The sequence below is a fragment of the Lichenostomus cassidix genome, chromosome 14 (assembly GCF_008360975.1).
Source record: "Lichenostomus cassidix isolate B80296 chromosome 14, HeHo_3.0, whole genome shotgun sequence".
Lineage (NCBI taxonomy): Eukaryota > Metazoa > Chordata > Aves > Passeriformes > Meliphagidae > Lichenostomus > Lichenostomus cassidix.
Genome location: NC_139495.1, coordinates 13,690,339 through 13,717,413, shown reverse-complemented (window position 1 = coordinate 13,717,413; position 27,075 = coordinate 13,690,339). Strand labels below are relative to the sequence as shown.

The 27,075-nt window shown below is 44.7% G+C and overlaps 1 protein-coding gene and 1 long non-coding RNA gene across 6 annotated transcripts in view; one reads left to right on the top strand and one right to left on the bottom strand.

Moving 5' to 3' along the window:
• CREBBP (CREB binding lysine acetyltransferase) overlaps positions 1-23,126 on the top strand; it is a 94,536-nt gene extending 71,410 nt beyond the window's left edge. For all 5 annotated transcript variants that reach the window (XM_085075046.1, XM_085075045.1, XM_085075044.1 and 2 more), the window contains 12 exons: positions 4,652-4,732; positions 5,453-5,509; positions 6,758-6,835; positions 7,330-7,397; positions 11,549-11,699; positions 12,452-12,598; positions 12,984-13,097; positions 13,511-13,676; positions 14,638-14,805; positions 17,848-18,009; positions 18,277-18,558; positions 19,963-23,126. In XM_085075046.1, coding sequence (XP_084931172.1) covers positions 4,652-4,732; positions 5,453-5,509; positions 6,758-6,835; positions 7,330-7,397; positions 11,549-11,699; positions 12,452-12,598; positions 12,984-13,097; positions 13,511-13,676; positions 14,638-14,805; positions 17,848-18,009; positions 18,277-18,558; positions 19,963-22,125 — 3,637 coding nt within the window. In that variant the 3' untranslated portion in view covers positions 22,126-23,126. The remainder of the gene's footprint in view (positions 1-4,651; positions 4,733-5,452; positions 5,510-6,757; positions 6,836-7,329; positions 7,398-11,548; positions 11,700-12,451; positions 12,599-12,983; positions 13,098-13,510; positions 13,677-14,637; positions 14,806-17,847; positions 18,010-18,276; positions 18,559-19,962) is intronic.
• Positions 23,127-23,168: 42 nt separating this feature from the next.
• LOC146430909 (uncharacterized) lies at positions 23,169-27,027 on the bottom strand. Its single transcript, XR_014855182.1, has 2 exons — positions 24,775-27,027; positions 23,169-24,577 (listed from the first exon to the last, which is right to left on the bottom strand). It is a non-coding gene; the product is annotated as an uncharacterized LOC146430909 (long non-coding RNA).
• Between the last annotated feature and the right edge of the window lie 48 nt (positions 27,028-27,075).

The window sequence follows — 27,075 nt, the reverse complement described above, 5'->3', positions numbered from 1 at the left end:
TAATGCAGGGAGAAAGGCAGAACGGCAAAAAGGCACTGAGAAATCCTGTTACCTTGTATGGGAGAATTGGGAAAATAGGCAAGTTTGTTTCCAAGTTAGTGCCAGAGTTTGCCAAGTAAGGGGTACACTGATTGATTGCAAGATTTATGTTTTCCCTTCCTAGTTGGTGCTTAATTCTATTTAAATTAGCTTGGAAATAGCATTAAAAACCACCCGGAGACTCCATGAGAAGCTGTGAAAATTAAAATTTCTCTTATTTTTTAATTAATTCTAGAATTTGGTGTTTCTATTATTATTAAACAATTGTTAGATTAATTTTCCATTTAATGCTTAAATCACCAGTGTTATAATAACAAAGCAAACTCAAAACTTGGCTTAAATTTTGATTTCTTAGATGATGTGTGTCTTCCCCCCCCCCCAAATAAAATGCACAATATAAATGGGCTGAGACAAAAGCTTTGTTTTAAACAGGGAAAAGGAAGTTCTGAATTGCTTTCCAGAGGCTTGGCAGCCTCTAAGCCTTGCCAGCTGTGAAGTCACAGAACCAATTCAGACATGCAGCACTTGTATTTCATCTTTTTGGGCCATCCCTTCTCTCCAAACACACTCTGAGAAGCTTGCAGCCTGTTGAGCTCCACACTGGAGCAGCACAATGTGGGAGAGGAAAATGTGTCATCCCACCTTGTGTGGGGGGTCTTGGGTGGCCTTTGAAAGCCAGAAAGTATTGACAGGCAGGAATGAATTCATGAGCTCTCATAAAAGGCTTTATACAGCCACTGTGGACTATGAAAAGTCAGGCTGAAGGGAAATAAAGCAATTAAAATGTATTTAAAGAGACAGTTCGGTACTGGCATTGGGGGAAAATAACCCTTAGATGCCATCACTGTTGGTAGAATTTAAAATAGTTTTTATATTCTGTATCCATGTTATACATTCTGTATTTGAAAAGAATAGCAACTTCCAATTTAGTTGAAGAAGAGCTTGTTCTTTCAGTTCTGCCTTCCCAATTTAAATTTGTGTTAAACCATTTGGATTATTCCATGGAAGGCAACGTTGTTCCCCAGCAAGAAGTCCAGGGTGGGTGGAGCACAGGGTTCCTCTGCACTGAGTGCTGCAATATTCCAGTTTCCTGCCCATTATAAATGTGAGAGTCCATTTAAGTCATGAATTTCTGCTCATCCAGTTGCCTTGACAAGGGGGTAGGAGTTTGGGATTTCGGGTGGGTTTGAGTTCAGGAGGAATGTGAAGTTTTCTGTTTCAGGCCAACCAAATGAAGTGATGAATGGAGCTTTGGATTGGGGCTTTTAAGAAAGTATTTCTAAAGATTAATCACCATATTGTTAAGTAATAGCCCATTTTGCACAGAAAACCCCTGTTCATCAGCATTAAACCACTCAAATTTCCTGTGACAGTGATCTTCAAATCTTAGATGTTCTTAAACAAGTAACGAATAAATGAAAAATAAATTCCATGCTCCCAGCAGATCTCTAATTGGTCAAATGGTCTTGAATTTTCTGTGCACAGAACAGGCAAAATTGGATGGAGTTAAAGTCCAGTGTATCACATGACTAAATTACAGCTAAGAATATTTAGTCACCATTGAATAAATGAACTCAGGCACTACAGCTCAATGATTAAGTTAATTATTTGGTATAGAACCATTTAGATTCCATAATAAGGCAGAAATTTAGGTTAAAGTGTTCAGAAAATGTGCTTCATGTGTGAATATCCAGTTGAGAAAACTTAGTGGTGTTTCATGTCAGTACTGGCATCCAGTTATTAATTTAGAATTGCCTTTGAATGCACTTAATTACAGTTGGGAATTCACCAGTTAATGCCAAGATTGAGCATTTTCTGGACTTTGGTATTGAACTATAATGTTGCTCTTTGATAAATGGGAGTCACCTGAACAGTCTGCATTTGAAAAGCTTTTCATGTTTGATGTGTTGCAATAAGTACATTCTTTGGGGTTTCTATCGCTGTTGTAACTAGAATATTGTATGTTTTCTATGGGGTTTGCTGGATATTTGTGGTGACATGCAAAAGGCAGGGCTCTGTTTCTGAGGGTCCATATCCATAATGAGTTACAGCTATTGCTTCACCTTGGTTATTTTATGGACAAATATTCATGATCTTTAGGTGATTCATTTTCACTGTACTTCAGTTTTTATTTCCTCATTTTAATATCATGGATTAAAGCTTAGAGTGCTTTGGAAGCCCATAAATTATTCTGAAAATGGATCAGAATTAACCTTTCCTGGGACTGTTTAAATGTAGCAAATTACTAATAGGAGCCTTGGCCATGGGTTTTTCTGGCTAGGATCTCCTGTATTTGGGTCCTCCTGACTTTCAGTCCTTCCCAGTCTGACTCTTAAACTGATGACCACCTCTGTTAGTATGGAAAATAATTAGTGGCTGGGGGTTTTGATGTAAGAAAAATTTAAAGAAGCACATTATAGGAAAAAAAATATATTAACAATCTGTAAAAGTATATAAAATTCTGAATTTAGAAACACATAGTTTGTGTTTCTAAAAAAATTATTAGATATTATGTGATCAGTTTAGGGGTGGGGTTTGAGGGGCAAGGGAAGTCAGTGGAAATGAGATGTGCAGTGTCTGTACTCACTCCTGAAACACTCCTGTGCTATTCCTTTCTAATAACCACGAAGTATTTATCATTCCCAATGATTACAAATTAATGGAATACATTTGTTTTCCTCCTGGCCTTGCTCTGTTGCATTCTCCACTCCCAAAGCCTGTTTTTCCTTGGGAGGGTGATGTGTTTCATCCCAGTGGAGCTGCTCCAGGATGAGCTGGGTGCAGTTTACGTGGGGCAGGGTGACAATCCTGGCAGATGATCCCATGGAAATGTCAGTGTGGTTTTATTAACTGGAATAAACCACCCCTTTCCCCTCTGAGGCAGTCCCACAGCACAGGCAGGACTCACTGCTGCTGCAGTTCCTGGCTCCTGGCTGCCACAGCAGCTCCCAAAGCCAGGGCCAGCTGGCAGGAGGGCTTTCCAGGCTCCTGAGTGGCCCCAGCCTGGGGAGGGTTTGTGGAGCATCTTCCCTGCCCAGAGCCAGGACAGCCCCGCTGTGTCCCAGCAGGAAATTCTGATCCATCCCATTCAGTAAGCTCCTGCCAATGCCTTTTGTTGTCTCCAGGACTGCAGAGCCTGGGAGATCCCTCAGGATGGCAATAGTTCAGGTGTCCAGGGTGTGTCTGAAGGGGCAGAGCTGCCACGCTGATCAATCTCCATGCCCTGAGTTGTTGGTTCATTGTGCCATTGAGTCTCCTCGGTGCCTCTGACACTCCCCATCCCCACGGCTCTGGTGTTTGAGTACTAAACCTGCGTTGTTCTGTGCTGCCATTGCTGCTTCCACTCTCTCACTCTCCATAAAGCTCCTTTATTTTGATGATCCTTTGTGGCCTTCCTGCGTTTTACAGCTGTGGCCTCTCTGTTACCTTTGTTCATGTGTGAATTCATATCCTTTCCAAACATTTAGCCTCCTTTTATTATTTTTTTTTAAATGACCCTGACAACTTTGGTTCCAGTTCATCTGAAAAAAATAAAAAGAAAAAAAACAAACACCAAAACCCCCCCCAAATCCATGTAACTTTGATTTTATTTTATTTTTTCAAATGCAGATTGTATTTTCATAGAGTTGTATTCCAGTTTACTCAGCTTGGTTTGGTAAACTGCAGAATTGTTTTTGCTGAGTATGACTTGGATTGGCTCTTGGTCTGGTGACCAAAAATTGTACCTAGCCTCATATTCAATTTGTAAAGCTTAATTAATTCCACATCTTTAATGTACCTGATAAATATATTGTATGTATGTACAATATTTCATGTTGTTCACATATATACATATATTGTATTTATATAGATAAATGGCTGGAAACTCTGACCCATAATTGCATTTCTGTTAAATGTTTGTCTAGAGTATGGATTTGGTTTCATTTATATGAAAGAGTATTAGCTGAGCAATTGGTCACATTTAATCTTGCAATCAAATTTTGAATTTAAAGTTTTTATCAACTTTTTTTCAATATCAAGTGTTTCTGCTTTTGCAGTTTTGACTCACAATGAGTAAATGCTTTCAGCATAATTCCTAATTACTTAAATCTGTAATAAACGTGTCCTTAAAGCTTTTTGACAGGCTCCTTTTTACCCAAACAAAACTCGATCAGACGCAAGCCTGGAATCAAAGAGCTTTTTTTTTTTTTCCCTGAGTGATGCAAATCAAATCCAAATTCTTAAATTTGAAGCCAATACAAACGTAGCTCTTGGTGGCTACTCCCTGAATCCTCCCCAAATTCGGCATTTGAGGCCCAGCATTTGTTACCAATGTGTGAAATGAGACCGAATGCTAATCTGTGCTTTGCCTTGGCTTTCTGCTCTGTGTTGTCTTGGTGTTTGCGTCTTACCTCTTACGTCTGTGCTGTTTGTTCCCTCCCCTGTTCTCTAATCCTGCCCTCCCCTCCCTCTGTGCCTCCTCATTGTCCACACTGACCCATCAATCAACCAACAACGTCCCCCCTTCCGTCGTGCTCCTGGTGATCTGCCCTGCCCTGGTTGGTGGCTCCGTGCTTGGGTGGCTGTGTTTGTGCTGGACCAGCTCACCCAAATATGGCCTTCTTGCTGACAGGTATCACTTCTGTGAGAAGTGTTTCACTGAAATCCAGGGGGAGAATGTCACCCTGGGTGATGACCCTTCCCAGCCTCAAACGTAAGTCACTTCCTTTCCTCTGCATCCTGACTGTTGGAATGGGGGTTGGGGGGGTGGTCTGTCCTGGGTTGGAAGCAAAACCCAAAACCCTGTGGTGGTATTTGGGGGGAAATGCCCTATTCTTTCCTAACAGGAGATTTATAGGGACAGCATTAATAGCTGTTGCTGTGTTGGGTGTGTTGCTCTGCCCAGCCCTGCTGCCTGTGTCCAGCTGAGCTGCCCATTCCTGGGGGTGGCAGACCCAGATAATGTGCTTGGAGGGGAGCAATGGAAGCTGTGTCAATACATGTCACTTACCCATTACCTTTTCTAATGGAAAACTTCCATCTAATTCTGATATCTCACCTTTTGAAGTGCAATGTACATTTTTAAAACCAAAGGCTAGCCTTTAACCTGTCTGGAAAAAACAGATTCAAGGAATACAAGCTGGTTTTGAGGGTGGCTGCTTTAATGACATTAGCTTGCCTTGTTGTTTATGATTTTTAGTTTATGTGTAGACTTGGGTATCTCTTGCTTTTAATTTATACAGAAAGTGAAATGGAAAAAGTATTTTCTGTAGCTTAAAATAAAATTAACTGAATTGCTTGCTCCGACCAGAAAATAAATACTGAGGTGCTTTCTTCAGACTTGAGGTTTGCTGGAATTCAGCAAAGCATGATATTGTCTCCGCGTCTGATGTAAGGGTGCTACTGAGTTTTTATATTAACTCTTTGTCTCTAGAACCATCTCTAAGGATCAGTTTGAAAAGAAGAAAAATGATACTCTGGATCCAGAGCCGTAAGTACCAGGCTGTTGTTTTTCTTCCCACAATCTCACTGCTTCCACTTGTCCTTGAGCCAGCAGGGCAGAAATGGGGCAGGGAGTAAACAACTCTTCTATTCCCCCACCCCTGCTCAAACAGGCTGCAGAATCTTTCACTAAAATTCATGGTGCAACATCTAAAGTTGATGTCTGATCTGAGTCCCGTGTCAGAGGAGCACAGGAGCCTCTTCCACAGGCAGTTCCTGGTTCTGTTACGTGGGTAATTCCAAGGGTGTGCCCTGCCAGGCTCTGCCCAGGGCTGGGAATGGCCCCTCCTCCTCCAGAGCCTTTCACCCTGGGCTCTGCGTTCCTGGGGCACTTCTGTGTTTTCCTCTTGTGCTTCTAAACCCCATTTTTCTCTTCACTGGGCGCTGAGCCCAGCCAAAGGCTAAGGTACCATGTGTTACCTTCAGGAGGTTGAGGGAAAGCCCAGCTAGCTTCTCCTCAGGAGCACTGTCCTGCTTTCCCTGCAGTGGGATTTTAGCATCCTGCTCCATGCTCTCTGGCACTTTGAGACACAACACATTTTGATTCCTTTGCTTATCTTTGCAAATACTAAACAGAGCTCCTCCCCAGGCCTGGAAGGGTGGGCTTAAATAGACCCCAGTGCATTTGGCTTCTTAACCTATGCTGCACTCTGGACTGGGAAAACCTCTAACAGTTTTCCCATCCAAAAAAAGAATTCTGACATACTAATCTGACCAGAAAATAAAAGATAAAAACAAGACTATAGCAAAGTCATGCAGGCAAAGACAAGTTAATACATGTTTTTTTGGCAGGGTGGTTCATGAATGACTAGTTCTTACATTTACAGTAAGTTGAGCAACCCATTTATTCAGCTTGTGGTTGTTGCAGCAATTCAGAATTAAATCTGTGGAGGTATTGTTGAGGATTCTGTGAAGCTGGAAAAATTCAGGATTCTGCTTAGAAAAGGATAGAAAAGATCCAGAAAAAGTTGTACATGACAGCCCATTTCAGATTTTTAAACTAGAACATTTTGCAATTTATATATAGGTATGGATGTATATATATAACTTGCACGTGGATTGATAGATGTACATCTGAATCTATTCTCAGTATTTTTTTTAACTGACACATAAATTGGGCCTGGTGAAGTTGATTCAGTTCTTAGCAGAGGATGGGCAAGTCCTCCTTTCATGCTGAATTCTGCAAAATTACCTACCTGGCACCAAAAGTGATTTGCTGCTGTTTTTTTCTCCTCAGGTTTGTTGATTGCAAAGAATGTGGTCGGAAGATGCACCAGATTTGTGTGTTACATTATGATATTATTTGGCCTTCAGGGTAAGAGATGTTTGTTAATTTTTTTACCCCTTGTATAATGAAACCAATGTAGTTTTTGTAATTAAAGACTTTCTGCCTTTGGTCTTTATTTTTTGTGGCTGCTGCCTTTTAAAAAACTGGATACGAAGGGACAAAACATTTTTAAATAAAATAGATTGTTTGGTATTCGGGGTCAGTCTTATTTCAGTATATTCAGATGAAAATGTGCATATTTATCCACACAGATTTGTGTGGTTTCTTTTTAACTCTTAAACAAGGCAGCTGGCTGGAGGGGAGTTTGTGTGCACAGAACACAAATGCAGGTGTAGCTGCTTGGCAGAGTTAAACCAGCTCATAAAGGCTTTAAATCCCTGAGAAATGGAGTGATACAAGCTGTTCAAAGCCAGAGAAAAATATATTGTACTCTGACATTTAAATTACATGTTCAAACATTGGGTTTAAGCTCACCAATAATGGGTTTTTGCTAAATTATTGGCTTTTTTTTTCCTCAATAGGTTTGTCTGCGATAATTGTCTGAAGAAAACTGGTAGAACACGCAAAGAAAACAAATTCAGTGCTAAAAGTGAGTTTAGTATTTCTGGTTTTATCTTCAACATTCATCTTCTTCCTGCCACCCCTAATGGGTTTTTGATTGAGACTTTGTGTTGTCATGACAGACAGCACAGGAACATTTGCAAAATGGGGAGCAGCATAGCCCGAGGCTGTCAGAATTTTAATCAACATTTTAAAGCCCTGCTGTTTATGTGTTTGTGGTCAGTCTTGTTGCTGCTTGAGGTGTTTGGCATCTTTGTCCTTATTCTTCTAGGGTTAAAAAGCAAAAGGAGGGACAAACAGAACAGGAGGAGCAAAGGGCTGTGTGTGCTTCACTGGCTGCATTTAGCCAGCTTTCCATGTGGTGTGGTAAAATGATTCTCACCTCTGTGCCCTTCTAATAACAAATTATGCTGCAGTTCAGGTGCTGCTGCCAAGCCCCAAAGTGTTGGAACAGGTTTTCCTGCCTCCAGAACAGGTGGTGGGGTAAGAACTGAGTAACTCATTCCCCTGGGTGCTCTTGGCAGTAACCACCATAGTAGTCTTGTAGAAATGGGCACTAAAGAGAGGGCCAGGAGGTGCCAGGACAGGTTGTCTCATTCTCCACAATCCTTGCTCAGGGTTCTCTGCAGGCATTTGATATCAAGAAACATAATTGGGTCATTTTTATTCATGCACATGTTTGGTGGGGGAAAAGAAGGGACTGGTGTTGGAAATGCAGTGTCAGTGCAGACAGCAGAAAAATTAAGTGAGTGTAGTCACCAAGAGGGTGAATTCAGCCACTTGAACAAGTAGAATTTGCAGGTGCCCTTCATTCCTCCCTTGTGCTTCCTTGGTCTGTGGAAGTTCTGGGCGTTACTGGGTGATGTTGTGCCTGCACAAACCTGAATCTTCCAAACTGGGATAAAGGCAAGGTTTTGCATTAAAAATGTGACTTCTTGATAACTTTGTGTGTGGTTGATTGTGTAAGAAGAGATATGGAGGGGGTAATTTGCAGGTGATGATACTGTGTGAGGCATGGTTGCGTTCCAGTAATCAGAACAGTCTCTGGAGGAACCTGATGCACTCAAGAGAGTTTTGCTAAAGAGGCCTAAATTAGTCTCATTAAAGACATTAAAATTGGAGGAGAGCATTAATAAAATGATGGAATCCAACTGTAGTTTAAGATACCCATTTTAAATGGATGTCGCTTCTGTTCTGTGCTGACTTTAGAGCATGTATTGATGTAAATTTCCTTAAAATAAGTGTGAAATTCCCTGGATATCTGCAGTTGTTCTGTGGCACTGCCTAAAGTTTGTGTAACCATTTAGTTCAACGTAACCATTCTGTTCTGAACAGGGAAATAGTGGTGCTTTTTTCCTTTCCTCCTTTCCCCTCTCCTTTCCCTGCTGTTTGGCTGTCTTGTCTTTCTCCCATGAGGATTGGAGTCCTGCTGCAAGCTGTAATCCACTGGTGGGCTCAGCTCTGGAGAGCAGCTTTCTCCAGCAGTGCTCTGGTGGGAGTGCAAGAAGGGAAAGGAAAGCTTGTTCTTGTCATCAAAACCTTGGTCTTGCTGCTGACCTCAAAACAAACCTAAGCAGTGAAAGTTTGAAACATTAACATCTTCCCTCTTCCCATAAAAACATTTACTGCCTTAGCTGCTATCAATATTTCTCCACTCTTTCAAGCATGGTGGCACAACTGCTAATAACCAAGACAGCACATCCCTCAGCTCTCATGGAACATTCATATTCCTAATGTATAGTGAGTAAAATTGGTTATCTTAACTGATAGCCTGCCAAATAGAACCAGTGTGCAGCTGGGTTCTGCTGCGAAACCCCAAACTTCTGAAGTATTTATTTTGCTAAGAAATTCGACAAATATTACCAGCAGCCAGTGCAGAGAGGTTCAAGGACAAAAGATATCCTGACAAATAAGCCACCCAAAGTAGTTTCCTGACAAGAAGTCACAGCAATGCAGGAGTTGGACTTTCTTCCTCTCTGTCCGATTACTTATCCACTAACAAAGGTCTGGCCATTGCTGCTGTCACAGAAATGTGCTGGGGGTTTCTTGTCGGCAGTTTGGGTGCCCTTTTCAGGTTTGCACTGCAGTTTTCACTGAGCTTTGAGCTTTTGTTAGAGGTGCATATGTGAGAGGTGTCCAAAAACCAAAACCCAACTGCTTTGTAAAACAACTTGCACATTCTAATAGATCAAAATATGCAACTTTTAGATCCTTTCCTTACAGTACATGTCATTTTAATGCTGCCTGTTTCTTTTATCTGCTTATCTGCTCTTTTTGTGTTTGTTGGTTTTCAAGTTTTAATGCATGGCAGCATAAGGAAGGAAGCAGATATCCCTGGGTTGCTTAGCATTGGGAAGATGATGAGATGAAAACACAAGAAGACAGTAGAGTTAACTCCAGTGGCTTTCTAAAAATGTCCCCACTCCTCAGCTGAAATGAAGCCCTTTCTTCTTTTTCTGTCTGTCTTAAGAAAAGTCAACAGGACAAAACAATTCCCTCATAAAGTATTTGTGAATTTCCTTTAAAATCATCCTCCTTCTATTACATACACAAAGGCCAATACAATGTATTGGAATGGGAAACACTGGGAAAGACTGAGTGTAGTGGAATTGGTAAAGGGCATGGTGTGTTTTTACTTCAACCTGCCTCTAAATTTAATTTTTTAATTAAAGTTATTAGTTATTCCGAGATAAATTATATTTAGACTGTGTTGTGCTGGTTATAACCACAGAATCTCACTGGACAAGGGGGCAGGCTAAAAGACGTACATCAAGATTACTGCCTTTGGCAATTTCTGTAAACTGATTGTAATTAAGCTGCCAGAGGGCAGGGATAAATGGGATATTGGGAAGGAATTGTCCCCTGTGAGGGTGGGGAGGTCCTGGCACAGGGTGCCCAGAGAAGCTGTGGCTGCTCCTGGATCCCTGCAAGTGTCCAAGGCCAGGCTGGATGGGGCTTGGAGCAACCTGGGACAGTGGAAGGTGTCCCTGCCCATGGCAGGGGGTGGAACAAGATGGTCTTGAAGGTCCCTTCCAACCCAAACCATTCCACAATTCTGTAGAATAAAATGTTAAGTATAGAAACCTCTTAGAAAATGAGACAGTCCCTTGAGTATTTGTGAGTTTTTTCCCCAGTATTGGAGCCTGAAGTAATTTTTAGCACTGATACTTTGCAGAATTCTGTGTGCAGGCTGAGGAGTCAGTGGGCAGAACCAAGGGCCTTGTGTCAAGAGTCAAATATCAATTGAAAAATGAAGCAATGGAGAGCAGAAAATTAAATGTATTTTAGTAAAATGAACATCTGTAGATTACACCATCACTTTGGAAAAGATAGCAGATTGACCATAAAGTGAAGTAGAAATATGAGTGGTAAAATAAGTACAGCAGGATAAGGGAAATAGTCATAAATCTGCAAGTCAAAACAATGGGGTCCTTCTGGTTTCTTAATTTGACCCAAAATCATCATGATTTCTGTAATTTGTTGTGGATTTATTTGAAAACCATCACATCCTGTAAGACCACAAACCCAGCTCTCCCCACAAAAGCCAATTGTGAGTGTAAAGATGGAGCAAGGGCATCTGGACAATCTGTGGACTTGAACTTCCCAAGACCTCTGTCTCTGGGCAGGAACTATTTAACCTTGATGTGCAGATTGCTGCAACTGCAGCCCAAAAGCTCTCTTGAAAAGAAAAGCAAAAGCAATGAAATCTCCATTGAAGTCAAAAGGCTTTTCATTTCTGTTGATTTGCTTTGCTTCGCTTGAAAAGGTGTGGCATGGAGCCAGATCTATAAAGTGATGTAATCTCTGTCAACCAGCCAGAGAGTGGGGCTGGGAGGAGAAAACGTTTGCAGGGTTCATAAAATAAGCCTGAAATTGAAAAATGCTACGTAAAGCTGCCTTTGTTACTTCACTTACAGGGTAATTGTGCCACTCCAGTGGGTTTAGCTGCCACCATGGGGTGTGAAAAGCATGGAGGGTTTGCTTCTGGGGAAAAGCATGGATGGATTTGCTTTTCTTAATTCTGGCTGCATAAATAAAACCATCCAATTTTCATATGGAGGTAAAACAAAAGGGAAAAAACCTACTTCCACCTGGAGGAGAAGCTGAAACACCCTGACCTGAACAGTGACTGCTCCAATATTAACATTTCCATGGTTCTGTTCTCCCCTTCCCTTCCAGGGCTGCAGACCACACGTTTAGGGAACCATTTGGAAGACAGAGTGAACAAATTCCTGCGGCGACAGAACCATCCTGAGGCTGGAGAGGTCTTTGTCAGGGTAGTAGCAAGTTCAGATAAGACAGTAGAAGTTAAACCAGGAATGAAATCCAGGTTAGTTCTGTTAATTATAATAAATGCAATCCTTTTAATTTTAATTTGAAGTCTCCTTGCATGGATATTGCAAAACTGTGCCAATTTGCACGTTAACGTCTTTGCACATTTTTGAAATTTGGGCATGTTTAAGATTTTGAAAGGTTAAAAAATGTAGAGGAAGTGACTGTTTTGGGGGCAGTGGGGACATCCTTGCTTATAATACTGTGACTTTGTGTCACTGCATCTTGAGAGTGACCACATTTTGGTTACAGAATTCATAGTTCACTTTGGAGCAATTGCTGAGATTCTGTTCCCTACTCTTCCTTCACCTTGTTTTGTTTTTATAAGCACTTCAGCTTTCAGGAGTGATTTTTAATTTGCTTCATTATAAATGAAAAGCTTAGTCTGTGAAGTATTTTGGGTTTAATTTGTAAAGACTGTGTTCATGTGACGTCACTTCATATTAAGGCATCACATTTTCTGCTCTGCAACCTATTTAAAGGCTTGTGGTCTCTGAGGATATTCATGTACTCAATGCTGGCCTGTTCAATCCTGTGTTCTGTATGGAAACAGACTTTTCATGAATTTACAGTAACAGGAGTCCCTGTTTTACTACAGCTCTGATCTGACCCCATTTAACTCCTGCATAAAAATGTTCCTAATGAGTTAAAAATAAGGTTGAAAATAATCCCCTCGTTCTGGTAGGACACTGCTTTAATAATTGGCTTTTTGTTGTTTGTTTTTTTCCCTCCTGTTACCCTTTCCTGCAGATTTGTGGATTCTGGTGAGATGTCAGAATCCTTCCCTTACCGTACCAAAGCTCTGTTTGCATTCGAGGAGATCGACGGGGTGGATGTGTGTTTCTTTGGGATGCACGTGCAGGAATATGGCTCGGATTGTCCCCCTCCAAACACCAGGTACCCTCCTGGGGTATCTCCCCAGTTCCCCTGCACAATCACACAGTCAGACACAGACGTTTGGGAGGTACATTCAGTTCTGGGGCGCAAATACATCCTGCTGTAGGACTGCAGATGACTTTGAAGGGAAAGACAAATATCACAACAAAAATATTACCATTTTTTGGATTCTGCTTTGAATTTTGTCTGATGTATCTTCTTGCTGTCTAAAAAAAATGCTTCCCCTCTTTTGCTTTTGAGGATTGTTAAGATGCTTAAATATGCATTAAAATCATTAATTTTTCTTTCTGCATGTGTGTCTAGTGTGCAAGTCGTCTCTCAGCAGACAAAGCAGCCTTCAGCCCCCCCTGACTGTGTCTCTTTCTGTCCCCCTCTGTCCCTGCAGGCGTGTGTACATCTCCTACCTTGACAGTATCCACTTCTTCCGCCCCCGCTGCCTCCGAACTGCTGTTTACCACGAAATCCTCATCGGATACCTGGAATACGTGAAGAAACTTGGGTAAGTCAGAAACCAGAAATCTGGGGTTTTAGTGTTTCTTTGAATCCTGGGTGCCAAGTAGCTTTTCACTTGGGGCAGCCTCTGTTTCCTTCTGCCCTCTCTGAGATATGTGGAGCAAACGCCACTTCTGCAGTAGAGAAATTGGGATTTTGTCACTAAGGTGCCTTTTATTGTTGGGATTCCTTAACTGACAGCACATCATTCATTTGATCAGAGCTTCATTTGATGTTTAAGCTTCATTATTATATCCCAGACCTCATCCCTTGTCAAAATACAGGTTATTGCCTCGGCATTGTTGCTACAAAGAAAAAAAATCTAAAATTTAAAAAATAAAGCCGGAAGTGGGAGTTTATGACTGGGTTTGAGTTAATTTTACAGTGAGTCACAGGTGTTGTTTATTGTGTGTGGCACAGGTATGTGACAGGGCACATCTGGGCCTGTCCCCCCAGTGAAGGAGATGATTACATCTTTCATTGCCACCCACCTGACCAGAAAATACCCAAACCCAAACGTTTGCAAGAATGGTATAAGAAGATGCTGGACAAGGCATTTGCTGAGAGAATCATTCATGACTACAAGGTTTGTTACTGTTTCATTTCTGATTTTGTTTTTATGGGCTTTTCATCTGAAGGGAGCTACTGTTGTTTCATAACACTTGAAAAGTGGGGTAATACCCTATAAGAGAATACTGTCTATTCTCAGCCAGTGTCTTCATTTTCGTAGATTTTCTTGAGGTTCTGCCTTTCAGGCTGAAAATTCCTTAGGTTTGGTGTCTGCATGAAGAGAAATCTGCAAGAACCTGCCTTTGTGTATTTGTGTTTCACTGCATTTTCTAGGCAAGGAAATATGGAGCTTGTCAAGGTTCATAGAAGCTGTTTGTTTCTGGTGATTCTGGAGGAGCAGGTGCAATGCTGGACCCCACTAGTGTGAAATAAAAAAACTCCTTATGACAAGAATGATTTTCGTAACTGGAGAATATCACACATGTACCCAAGGAAATAAGTAGAAGGTGGCAAAGGGAGCATTTGCCACTCCTTTCATGCTAAAATTTACAAGAATTCCTTGTAAATTTCTTAATGGTAGTGACAGTGCTGGAAAAAATTGATGTTTTGATGGCAAGTGACAGTTACTAAATGAGTGGAGTAGGAACAGCCTCCAACAAGCCTTGTCATCCGTGTAGCAAAGAGCTGGGAAATCTGGGTCTCCTGATAAGGGGGCCTTGAAAGCAGGGAGGGTTTGTTCCATTTTCCAGGGGTATCTTGGTGTCTCCCATCATGTCAGGAACATGAACTGATGGTGTGATGGGGTCAGGAGGGCCTCAGCACTTCTCTCTCAGATGGAACAGGCAACGGGGCTGTGCAGCATTGCCAGGCTGGGTCTGGAGCTGCCCCCAGAAAAGGAGACGTGGCAGGAGCAGCCCAGGGCTGTGAGTGAGGTTGAGCTGTTCTGTGCAGCTCTGGGCCATGGCTCTGCTTCTCCTCTCTCGCTCCTAAGTGATCTTCATTTATTTATTCCTGCTCTGGTGTGATGTGCTCAACAGGACATCTTCAAACAAGCAACCGAGGACAGGCTGACCAGTGCCAAGGAGCTGCCTTATTTTGAAGGTGATTTCTGGCCCAACGTGCTGGAGGAAAGCATTAAGGAGTTGGAGCAGGAGGAGGAGGAGAGGAAGAAGGAAGAGAGCACTGCAGCTAGTGAAACAACAGAGGTGGGTTAGCTTTATGTGCCATACTCTCCCTTAGCTCACAAAGCTGATAATTAGTGCTTTAATATGGAGAGTTAAACTAGAAAAGGTCATTCACAGCAGACATGAAATCAAGGGTCCTTTTAACTGCATTTCTGGTGTTCTTAGTTAACAAATCTGCTGTTGGCTTGGTTTGGGCTTTTTTAACAGACTCAAAAGTCACTTATGTCAGTTCAGCATCTCTCTTCTCAGAGAAATGTGTTAAGCTGCTTTTGCCACGCCACATTTGCTTACAGTCATTTGGCTGAGCTTCTGGTTCACACCTTTGCAAAGCACCTCCAGTATTTGCATTTTGAAAGGTGCTGGATTTTTCAAAGCTGAATGAAATGTGGCTGTTATTTAAGCCCAGGTACTTGTAGCCATTTGCGACAGTAAAGGGCTGAAATTTAAAAGTGTTTATTGCAGGCTTTGCGTTGGTGGGAAATGTTGATCCTGATGGTGCTGTTCCTTCACCAGCATTCTCTCTTTGTCTATAAAAGCCAACCAAGCCAAAAAAAAAACAAACCCAACAACCAAGTTTTTCAGGGCCCTGGACAGAATGTCATCATTCATTTTTATTTCTGTCTTGATTTTATCTGCAACCAAATGGCCACAGCACTTTTATCCTGTCCCTTTTACTTGAGATTTGCAGCAAGATGTTTTGAAAATAAATATTGTAGGAAAATCTGAAATCTGAGAGATTGAGCTGGAGCCAAAAGCTTTACCTGGGGAAAACCTGCCTTCAGCTTAGATGCTGTGACTACTTGCCTTCAGTCTGCATTACATGGGATTGATGTGGAGGGAGGGACCTTAATCCACCAGTTTTGTGATGCCAGAAAGTTCCTTCTGTTAAACCTTAGCAGCCCTTTCAAAGCTAATACAGTTTGTGGCTGTTTTTATGGAACCAGAAAGTTAATAGCTTTCACTTGTCACTTCTGAATTTAACTTTGAATATTGAGATAGTTCAACAAACAGCAGTGTAAAAAGAAGTGGAAGGCAAGGCTTGGAATTAGGCTGCAGCCCTCTCTTCCTAACAGGATCGCTTCCAGTAAATCAGGGAAAACATTGGTCTGAGTGTTTACTCTGCATCTAGGAGGGGAAAAAAGGTGTTTGAAAAAGCAGCAAACTGTGAACTCAGACAAGTTGTGGCCCAAAGTGAGACAATGCAGCCTTGGCTGGGAACATCCCTGTGCTCCCACTTCATGCCTTGGGCAGCAGGGGGACAAAACGTGCACCCAGGGTGCTGAGGTGTCATCCAACAATGGGACGGTGAGGTCTTTGCCACTTGGCTTAGGAACAGGAGCAACTTTAAAAGCATGAGCACTTCCCCAGTGCAGAAACTGGGACAGTTCATGGAGGAAACTGCCCAGCAATGGGGATCTCCCTGGGTCTAAGCACCACATGGATCTTGGTATTGAAATGGCACAGAATCTGTCTGCCTATAATTCCTCTTCCTAAACGTTGTATATGTGAAGAGAAAGCTTACTAAAAGTCCACATGTGCTACAGGTATCAGTCAAGTTTAGTCTAAAGAAGTGGTAAATATTCAGAATTCTTGGCAAAGGTTCTGAAGGGGTGAGGTTCCCCCAGGAACTGTCAGTCAGCATCTCTGGCTGATCTGGCTGAATGCCTGAATGAAGTGGTACAAACACAACCCAAAACTTCTTAAAACAGCTTGGAATACTTTGTGCAGTTTGCCAAATATAAACTTGCTGAAGGTGGAGTAGAAAGAAAACTTAGACTTGGCTTGTTTGCTAAGTTTCAGTCTGTTCTTCCTTTTGGGGTTTAAATTTTAAGATCTCAATTGGTGCTTTAGGATGTGGAGGCAAAGGAGGACAGGCTCCAATTCCATCAGTGGTAGAAAATGTGGGGGCAGTCAGGATAGGAACATAAACAGGTCACTTCTGAATCCCTTCAAGTCACTTAGAGTTCTGTCTGGTTTCCTATAAAATAGTCTCATTTTAATTTCCAAACAGGTTTGGTAAAAAAATACACAAAATTAGTTAGAGAGAACCCAGGAGGGGACAGGGAATTCCTGTCCAAGCCTAATTAATGGAATGGAAGGATGGCAGCAGTCTATAAATAGAACTGCTTTCTGCAGTTGGAATATTTTTGTTTTCCTCAAATAAATATGCCTGTGGATAAACCCTGTGTTTGCTTGTACATACTGTTCGTGGAACTTGCTTGCATATGTGTATATATTTATATTTATATATACCCAAGTATTTCAGTAGCTTATTTTTAATTTTATGATGACCAACATTCTAGAAGTTGGAGAGGGGTTTTTCCTGAGCCCTCCCTGCCAAGGGCTTGGGTTTTGATTTTTCAAGGACATGAGAACATTGAAAGTTATTTCTGTTCTCCCAGCTCATCTAAATAGCATCATCTGCTATTTTTCACTTTCTTTACTTACATCTAACATTCAGTGTATGGCCACTGTGGTTTGTGTTGTAACTTGGGCACAAGTGGAGGTTTTGGAGATTATTTTTTTGGGAGTTGCACGTGCAGCTGGAAGTCTGCAGGATGGAGAATAAGGTGTTTAGCTGGTTTCAATTCAAATCCTGCAATCCTTTTCTGTGCCCTAGCCCTAAATCTGTTCAGTAAAAACAAACATTAAATCACAGCTCAAGCAAGTATGTGACACACCAAATGCACAGCAAAGCAAAGTGCTGCACTCCTGGAATTTTAAGTCCATATTATTCATGTCATTTTATCATCAGCTGCAAGATCTAAGGAGTGGAAGCTGAAGTATGATGTTTGAGAAGGAAAAATAATCAGTGTAAAATGGGAATTTTGTAATGTATATACATACTTTAAAAGTCTATTTTTAAACAGTGTTTGGATTTGTTTGCCTGCCAGTTTGGCTTTTGATTTTTCCTGGAAGATAGGATATATTTAACACAGGAGGGCTGATTTGCAGGCATTGGAACAAAGTTCTATTCCTGACAGCAGAAGTGTGTCACTGTGAGCCCAGTGAATGGGAGAGAGCTCTCCAAAGTGTAACATCTTCCCCGTGCCTTTATTCCAGGGGAGCCAGGGCGACAGCAAGAATGCCAAGAAAAAGAACAACAAAAAAACCAACAAGAATAAGAGCAGCATCAGCAGAGCTAACAAGAAGAAGCCCAGCATGCCAAACGTGTCCAATGACCTGTCTCAGAAGCTCTATGCCACCATGGAGAAGCATAAAGAGGTACTGTGGAAATCTGCAGTGTAAAGAGAAGGGTTTATTCCTGTAAATCCAGGCACGGTGATACTCAGAACTGAAAAATCAGGAGTAAACCCTCTGTGGTTAGGCTGGGAATGTTTCTGTTGCATAACAACATATTGGAAGAGATTAGGCTAAACTAAGTTAATTAGATAAGGTTTATAGCACACCATCGCAGCAGAGAACACGAGCTTCTTCCTGCAACATTACCTGACCTCGTTGCCTTTTATTTCTTCCCCCATTTCTCTGCAGGTCTTTTTTGTGATTCATTTACACGCTGGGCCTGTGATTAACACTCTGCACCCCATTGTGGACCCGGATCCATTACTGAGCTGTGATCTGATGGACGGGCGAGACGCCTTCCTCACCTTGGCCAGAGATAAGCACTGGGAATTCTCCTCCCTGCGCCGATCCAAGTGGTCCACGCTGTGCATGCTGGTGGAGCTGCACACCCAGGGGCAGGATCGCTTCGTCTACACGTGCAATGAGTGCAAGCACCACGTGGAGACCAGGTGGCATTGCACTGTCTGCGAGGTACGTGTGGGCATGGGTGGCATGGCACTGTCTCTGAGGGATGTGTGGGGCACCTCAGAACTCAGCCCTCTCTTGTCCTACAGCTGAGTTTGATGAGGTCTTTTGAATATTGCCCAAAGTTCCTCCAAATTAAGCCTATCCTGATAAAAGGGCTGCTAAGCCTTAAAGGAAGATGACTGTCAAGTCAATGCCTCTTCTTCTAGAATAAGTTACTTTAGTTTCTCAACATGGAAAACACAAGTGCTCTGGGATGGCTCCTGCTGCACTGTTTATTCTGCAACAGCTCCTCTGCATAGCCAAATTTCTAACTTGATTTTAAGGAATCACAAATCTGAGAATGGTTTATGTTGAAAGGGACCTCAAAGACCATCTTGGTCCACCCCCTTGCCGTGGTCAGAGACACCTTTCACTAGACCAGGCTGCTCAAATTTCAGGATCTATGTTAGAGAGCAGTTATCCATGAGGTTGTACCAGTGGGCTTGAGGCTTCTGGAGGGCTTGTGTTGACCTCTGGCTGTAGCTGAACAAAAGAAATCTGAGTAAGTGCAGCCTCATTTTTACACTGCAAGTTACTGCCATGTTTGTGGGGGAAGAGTCTTAATTAATCCCTCTGAGGAAAGCATTGAGCAGAGCTTCTCGAGGCGAGGCTGCAGGAGACCGATCAGACATGCACAGGGAATTAGGTGGTGGAAGGAGGTAGGGCCTTTAGGCTGCCCCTGGATACCTCCATGTAAGGGACTGCCCTTCCTCCAGCCAAAAAAGGGACTGGGCAGCAAAAATGTGGGGGTTTTCAGGAAAGCGTCTGTCTCAGCATGAAACTTGCACTTGTTTAGAGATTTTAAAAAACGTATGTCAGGGTAGTAATTAGTAGTCAGTAATTACACTAAGCATAGATAAATGGAGAGCCAGACCCTACTTTTTTAGGCAGTGACTGGAGGTTTATCTTACTAGTTGGAGGTGTTGGCACCTTAGTAGGTATCACAGAAAAATAAACAGTTAATGTCATCAAAAGGGGTAAAACTAAAAAAAAAAAAAAAAATTTCTGCAAGACTTTTTCATGTAACAAAATGACACAATAACAGCTCCTCATTGCATTGTTACCTGCCAAGTGAAGAGCTGTGATTGCAGGCTGGCTTTGCTGAGCCTGCTGCCCTCCCTGCCCCAAAGCCCACTTCCAAAGCCTGGACAGGCTGTGCAGCCACTTCCCTGGCTGAGTACAGGTGTGAATTGAAGTGGCAACTGTTGACAGTGTGTGACACTGCTTGTGCTCTGTGGGGTTGCACCCACTAACACCCAACATGTGCCTGCACAGAGGGCTGGTGCTGCTCCATGGCACCACCTTGCTCTCTGCCCGTGTGGTTCGTGCTCCATCAGCAGCTGAGCTCTGGGTTTTCTCTCCTTGCAGGACTACGACCTCTGCATCAACTGCTACAACACTAAGAGCCATGACCACAAGATGGTTAAGTGGGGCCTGGGTCTGGATGATGAGAGCAACAGCCAAGGAGAGCAGCAGTCCAAGAGCCCCCAGGAGTCGCGCCGGCTGAGCATCCAGCGCTGCATCCAATCCCTCGTCCACGCCTGCCAGTGCCGCAATGCAAACTGCTCCTTGCCATCCTGCCAGAAGATGAAACGGGTTGTCCAGCACACCAAGGGCTGCAAGCGCAAGACCAACGGTGGCTGTCCGGTGTGCAAACAGCTCATAGCTCTTTGCTGCTACCATGCCAAACACTGCCAAGAGAACAAATGCCCCGTGCCATTCTGTCTCAATATCAAACACAAGCTCCGACAGCAGCAGATCCAGCACCGCCTGCAGCAGGCTCAGCTCATGCGCAGAAGGATGGCTACCATGAACACCCGAAACGTGCCTCAGCAAAGTTTGCCTTCTCCTACCTCAGCAACGCCTGGTACCCCTACGCAGCAGCCAAGTACACCGCAAACACCGCAGCCTGCTCCCCAGCCCCAGCCCTCCCCTGTAAGTATGTCACCGGCCGGCTTTCCCAGTGTGTCCAGAACTCAGCCCCCCACTACCGTCTCGACAGGAAAACCCGCAAACCCGGTTTCTGCGCCGCCGCCTCCGGCTCAGCCACCGCCGGCTGCCGTGGAAGCGGCTCGGCAGATCGAGAGAGAGGCTGCCCAGCAGCAGCAGCAGCTCTACAGGGTCAACAACATGAACAATGGTTTGCCTCCCGGCCGCCCGGGCCTCGTGAACCCCGCGGTGGGCTCGGTGAACCAGATGCCGCAAGTCAGCATGAATGTACCCCGGCCCAACCCCGTGAGCGGCCCCGTGATGTCCAACATGCAGCCCGGGCAGTGGCAGTCACCGCCGATGCCGCAGCAGCAGCCGATGCAGCCGGGAATGGCCAGACCGGTGATGCCGATGGCGACGCCGCAAGCCGTGGCCGGGCCCAGGATGCCGGGCGTGCAGCAACCGCCACGGAGCATCACCCCCAATGCACTTCAGGACTTGCTGAGGACCTTGAAATCTCCGAGTTCTCCGCAGCAGCAGCAGCAGGTTCTTAATATCCTTAAATCCAACCCTCAGCTTATGGCAGCTTTTATAAAGCAAAGAACAGCCAAATACGTGGCAAACCAGCCTGGGATGCAGCCGCAAGCAGGGATACAGCCCCAGCCTGGGATGCAGCAGCCACAGACCGGCATGCAACAGCCGGGCATGCACGCGCAGGCGGGACTGCAGAACATGAACGCGATGCAAGCCGGAGTGCAGAGACCGAGTGTCCCCCCGCAGCAGCAAGGGATCGGAGCTATGAACCCCCAGGGACAGGCAATCAACATCATGAACCCCGGCCACAACCCGAGCATGGCCAACATGAGCCCGCAGTACCGCGAGATCCTGAGGCGGCAGCTACTGCAGCAACAGCAGCAGCAGCAGCAGGGAGGGGCCGGCATGGCAGGAGGGATGGCAGCACACAACCAGTTCCAGCAGCCCCAAGGCCCAGGAGGTTACCCCCAAGCCATGCAGCAGCAGCGGATGCAGCAGCACCTATCCATACAGGGGAGTTCCATGGGACAGATGGCTCAGATGGGACAGCTGAACCAGATGGGCCAGCCCGGCCTGGGGGCGGACGGCGCTCCCAACATCCAGCAGGCCCTGCAGCAGCGCATCCTGCAGCAGCAGCAGATGAAGCAGCAGATAGGGTCCCCCGGGCAGCCCAACCCCATGAGCCCACAGCAGCACATGCTCTCAGGACAACCGCAGGCGTCTCATCTCCCTGGCCAGCAGATCGCCACCTCCCTCAGCAACCAGGTGCGGTCCCCAGCGCCCGTTCAGTCTCCCCGTCCCCAGTCCCAGCCACCACATTCCAGCCCGTCACCCAGGATACAGCCCCAACCGTCACCGCACCACGTCTCTCCCCAGACTGGTTCCCCCCACCCAGGACTCGCAGTCACTATGGCTAGCTCCATGGATCAGGGACACTTGGGCAACCCAGAACAGAGTGCAATGCTTCCCCAACTAAACACCCCCAACCGCAGTGCGTTGTCTAACGAATTGTCTCTGGTCGGTGACACCACCGGGGACACATTAGAGAAATTTGTGGAGGGTTTGTAGCATTATGGGAGCATCACTTTTGTTTCTTCTTTCCTTTCGTGTTCTTGGATATTTTGTACTGAAAAATTCAGACATCTGGGTTGTTTTGAATCCTAGATGGAACTGCTGCTTCCTACAGATGGAAGAATTAATTGCTGTTTAAAAATAAAAAGAAAAAAAAAACAATACAAAGAATATATTTTTTTGTTAATGCCAGGCGGTTAAAATATCTGGTCTCTTTTGTGGGTTTTTTTGGTTTTTATTTTTTTGTTGCTGTTGACTCATACCTTTTTTTTAACGGGGAAAACAAGTTCATTATATTCATATTTTTTATTTGTATTTTCAAGACTTTAAACATTTGCGTTTAAAAGAAGAAAAAAAATAATATTCAGAAACTGTTTCCTGAAATAATGCAACATTATAGCGTATCCCGGTAACTTTGACACATGGCGGGAAGATTTTTGTTTTCTATAGTGAACTCTGCAGGCGTTTGAAGTATTACCCCTGGGAAGATAGGAATTGACTCTTGCACACATTGGCCAACGCCAAAATCCTTGTCTTGCAGATGTAGAAATTGTTGCTTTGTTTCTCTGATAAAACTGGTCTTAGATGAAATAGGGATGATCACTCTTAGGCCGTGCTGATCTGGATAGAGAAGAAACATTCTTTTCTTTCTTTCTTCTGTGTGAAACTTGAAACGAGGAAAGCAATTCTAGTGTAAATCATGCAAGCGCTATAATTACTATAAATAAGAAAATCCAAGAAGATTCAATCACTGTATAGAATGGTAAAAAGAAAAAAAACTCATTTCTTACTTATAATATCATATTGTTAAATAAACTGTGTGCAACAGACAAAAAGGGTGGTCCTTCTTGAATCCATGTACATGGTATTAACACTTAGTGTTTGGGTTTTTTGTTATGAAAATGCTGTTTTCAACATTGTATTTGGACTATGCATGTCTTTTTTCCATTGTATATAAAGTATTGCTTAAAATTGATATAAATTACTGAAGTTTTTAACATGTATTCTGTTCTTTAAAATCCATGTAAGAATGTTTAAGGTTTTTATTTATTTATATATTTTTTTCGATCATGTTCTTTGTAAGACATAGCTATGACGATTCACTCATGACCCGGAGCAGCCAGAGGCAGCGGTAGGAGAGGCACGATCCATGGATATTGTAGGTAGCATGTCTGTTTTACAACACCCTGAGCGATTGTTTCCTTTTCGGGGAGGGAGAGGAGAGGGGAATGGTTCCCAGACATCGACTCTTCGCAGGTGTTCATCCATAAGGGTTAACTGGAATAAATTATTAATAGCCGTTGCTTTTTAAAAACTGCATTAATTTAGAGAAGGATCACCAATGAAAGGAAAATAGAGAGTATTGAGTTAATTCTAGGCTAATTTATTTAGTCTACAGTAAAATATGAACCTATTGACTTTAACACTATTTTTCTGCTGTTAACTCTGAGTCTAGATTTGAGGGTTTTCTGTGGAATAAAAAATAACAAATCATGTACATGTTCCCTTTAATATCCTGTCACCATGCCCTCATGTCCCTGGGATACTCACCCCTCCTCCCCTCAGTGAATTGCTTTCTGGGAGTTAAAAAGTCCAGGAGAACTTTCCCAGCGTAGGTGTGAGCTCAAACCACGACGAGCCTAAACCGCCATCCCTCAGAGCTCGAGGCTTCTCGGTTCCGTGCGCCTGGCATGGGCTGTGCAGCGAGTCCAGCACTGTATCCCGGGGCACCACAGGGCACATGTGGCTTTTCACATCCAGTTAGCGCTTCCTCCAGCCTTAACGTTTTTATCGGGACACTGGTGGGGGAGAAGGGGGGGAGAAGAGCAAATCTTTATCTCAACTTTTGTCCCTGTACTGTGAAAATCGTGCGCTGCGGCGCCACTTCATCCTTTTTAACTGGAGAGGGTCTCTGCTTCAACTTTTACTTGCAGACTTTTAACTATTGTACCTTTTTCACTACCATCGGATTCATCTGCCCACGCAATTGTCTTCAGCAATTCAAGATGTCAAAATTAGGGGCTGGGGTGAGGTCAGTGAACACTAAACCCAAAGCTTGTCCAAAAGAAATGGCTGTAAAAAAAAAAAAAACCAAACAGAAAAAAAAAAGATGGAAAGCCCTGATGCTGTGTCTCATGCTGTGTACTTAAAAAGAGGAAAAATACTATATTTGTGATCAAAAAGAGGAAACTTGAAATGTGCTGGTGTTTCTAATAAAAGCTGGTAAAACTGCTTGGATTGAAGGATGGTTCCACTTGGCTGGTGCCCGCGAGGATCAGCGGAGCCTGACACCCGAGGTTAAGATAACTGCAGTCAATCTCACTAATTCCTCTAAGTAGCCTCCATTTTAAAGGCATCGGCACCACTTCTGGATTTGCATAAGCTGAGTCCAGTTTGGAGCACAGAGCTGGCGTGGCCCAATGCTGCAGCTCACTTGGGGTGCCCATTCCTGGGGAAGAGTGGAAAAAAACAACGGATGGGAAGCAAATACTGGAATATTTTTTAAGTACAACCTAAAGTGTGGTGAGATCACAGAGCCAAGGGATCGATGCAGATCCAATACCTGCAGCTCTCTGGAGCAGGTGTGTTAGGTAAGAGTAGGTGTTTTACCAGGAAGAGAAGGGAAGTGCAGAGCTGAAATCAAACCTGAGGAGGGACTGGCACTGCAGTCCCTGCAGTCTTCAGGGGGCTTCAGTCCAGTCTCCTGTGAGTGTTGATAGGAAATTCAGCATATCTGAAGCCTGGATAGGCATGGCTTTTCCAAGTCTTTTTGATGGGGAGATACAGTAGTAGGAACAGCATCTTAGAAAGATGGGAATTTATAAGGTACACTGGAGCTTGGTGCAGGAGCTTTACCACCGAGTAGGAAGGGTAAAGACCTTCCCCTAACTGAATTCTGGAGGGGAAGAAGGTGCTTAAATCTGAACATCAAGCTGCAGTGATGGTTCTCTGCTCTTTTCCTGGGCTGCCCATCCTGCTCCACTCTGCTGCTGGCTCCTGCCTCCTGCTGCAGGCTGGGAGTTTTCCCTCTTGCTGCCTGCACAGCTGGGCTTCCCCACATGGCTCATCCCTGTCCCACCGGGCCAGAGATCTGCCCACAGCACTTGAGCTCCGTCTTCCACCCGGATGTGTTAGAGCAAAGGGATGAGGAGGAGAAGCCCTCCTGCCAAACAGGCTGGCATGGCCCCCGCCTTGGTCACTGTTGAATGGCAGCAGTACATGTTGTCCCTTCAAGCCAGTGGCAGTGAACAGCAGTAAGTGACAGCAGTTCATGACTTACAGGATCATCTGGGTGTGCATCGGGTGCTTCTCCCACAGCAAATTGCAGCCCATGGGTCTTCCAGTGCAGGGAAAATGGAGCAGCCACCCTGGAGCTGGGAAGGCACCTCAGAGGTTGCTGTCCTTCCCTGCACTTCTCCCCAGTTGGGAATTTAAAATGCAGAGCAGGACGCTGCCAGGGCAGTGACTGAAGCAAGTTGAAGCCAACCCGCGGATAACTGAAACGAGCCTGGACAGAGGGGAGGATCTGCACCAGATCCCCTGCGATCCCTGCAGGAGCACATTTCATGGCTAATGGTCAAAGCACACCCAGTGTGAGGCAGAAGGAGGATTCAGGTGTTTCTCAGCAGGTACAAGAGCTCTGGTACAGTGTCACTCTCGGGAATGCCGTGGGGTCAGCGACAGGTAGCAGTGAGCACAGTAGGAGGAGGGCAGCGTTTGCAACCAGCTCAGAAGTCATTTTGGTTTTGGCTGCCACACAGGGAATCTCGATGAACGGCTGGAGTTGGTTCCAGGTGGAAATGCAGCCAGTGGAAGGGTGTCGGAGTGATGCAAAGGCTCATGCTGTGTTTGTTCCACCTAATCCGTAACGTGGAGTGCCCCACAAACCCCGTTCCATGCGGGTGTTTCTTAGATGTGAACCTCCAAACAGCTACTCGGCCCGGCGTAGTCCCAAAAGACCAGCTGCAAACACGAGTGAATTGCACACACAGCTTTCCAGCGAGCTTCCCCGGGCCTGGGATTACAAAGCTGGCTCTGTTCGGTGGGCACGGTTCCCTTCCGAAAGCTCCTCGGTCTGGAAGTGGTTAGTGCTCACCGAAAGAGATCTGCTCCATATTTTTTTTTTTTTTTTTTTTTTTTTTTGGCTGCGGTGTTCATGGAGGCCAGGCTCTGCTCTCACGCACGTTCCAAATTCAGCTCTCACTGGAGTGGTTAATTTCCTCTCTCACCCGCACCCCATCCAAAGTCTTTCTCCAGTACCTCGGCCCCTTAGATCTCGATGATCTACGTTCAAACAGCCCCAGCAGATGAGGAGTTTCAGAAAAATGGAAAAATGAGGTGTTAAGCAATTTGCCCAGAGTCGAGCGGGAAGCCTGGCCAACGTGTGGCACACAGGGGCTTCCTGAGGGCTGCTTCCAGCCCGGCGCAGTTTCTCCTCAGCCCTCAGTCCCCTCCGTAGGGGAAACTGGGAGAGCCACAGTGCACCGAGCCCTGCCAGCTCCGATCGCCGAGCTGCGGCGGCAGCCTGTCCCGCGCAATGAGCTCCCGAGCTCGTTCACTGTGAGATACCCGCAGGCGTGTCTGCGCGGGGAGAGGAGGGCGGCTTTGTAACCTGTATCTGACTCCCTTTCCTAACAAGTCCTCACAAACACGAACGGGATTTTAGCCATCAAAACAGCAACGGTTTAGAAACGGTGTCCTGGCCTTGGCGGCTGACCTCCTGGCAGAGGCCGGGAAACGCCCCCGTGAGGGGACCCAGGCGGGGCCGTGAGGGGCCCCAGCCTGCGTGAGTGGACTCGGCCTGAGCTGGGAGGGGACCGAGCCCGGGCGCCCTGTGAAGCCACTCGGTGGAGGGCCGTGAGGGGACTCGGCCCGCACCGTGAGGGGACTCGGCCCGTCCCCAGCCCGGGCTCGGTGAGGGACGCAGGAGGAGCCCTGAGGGAACCT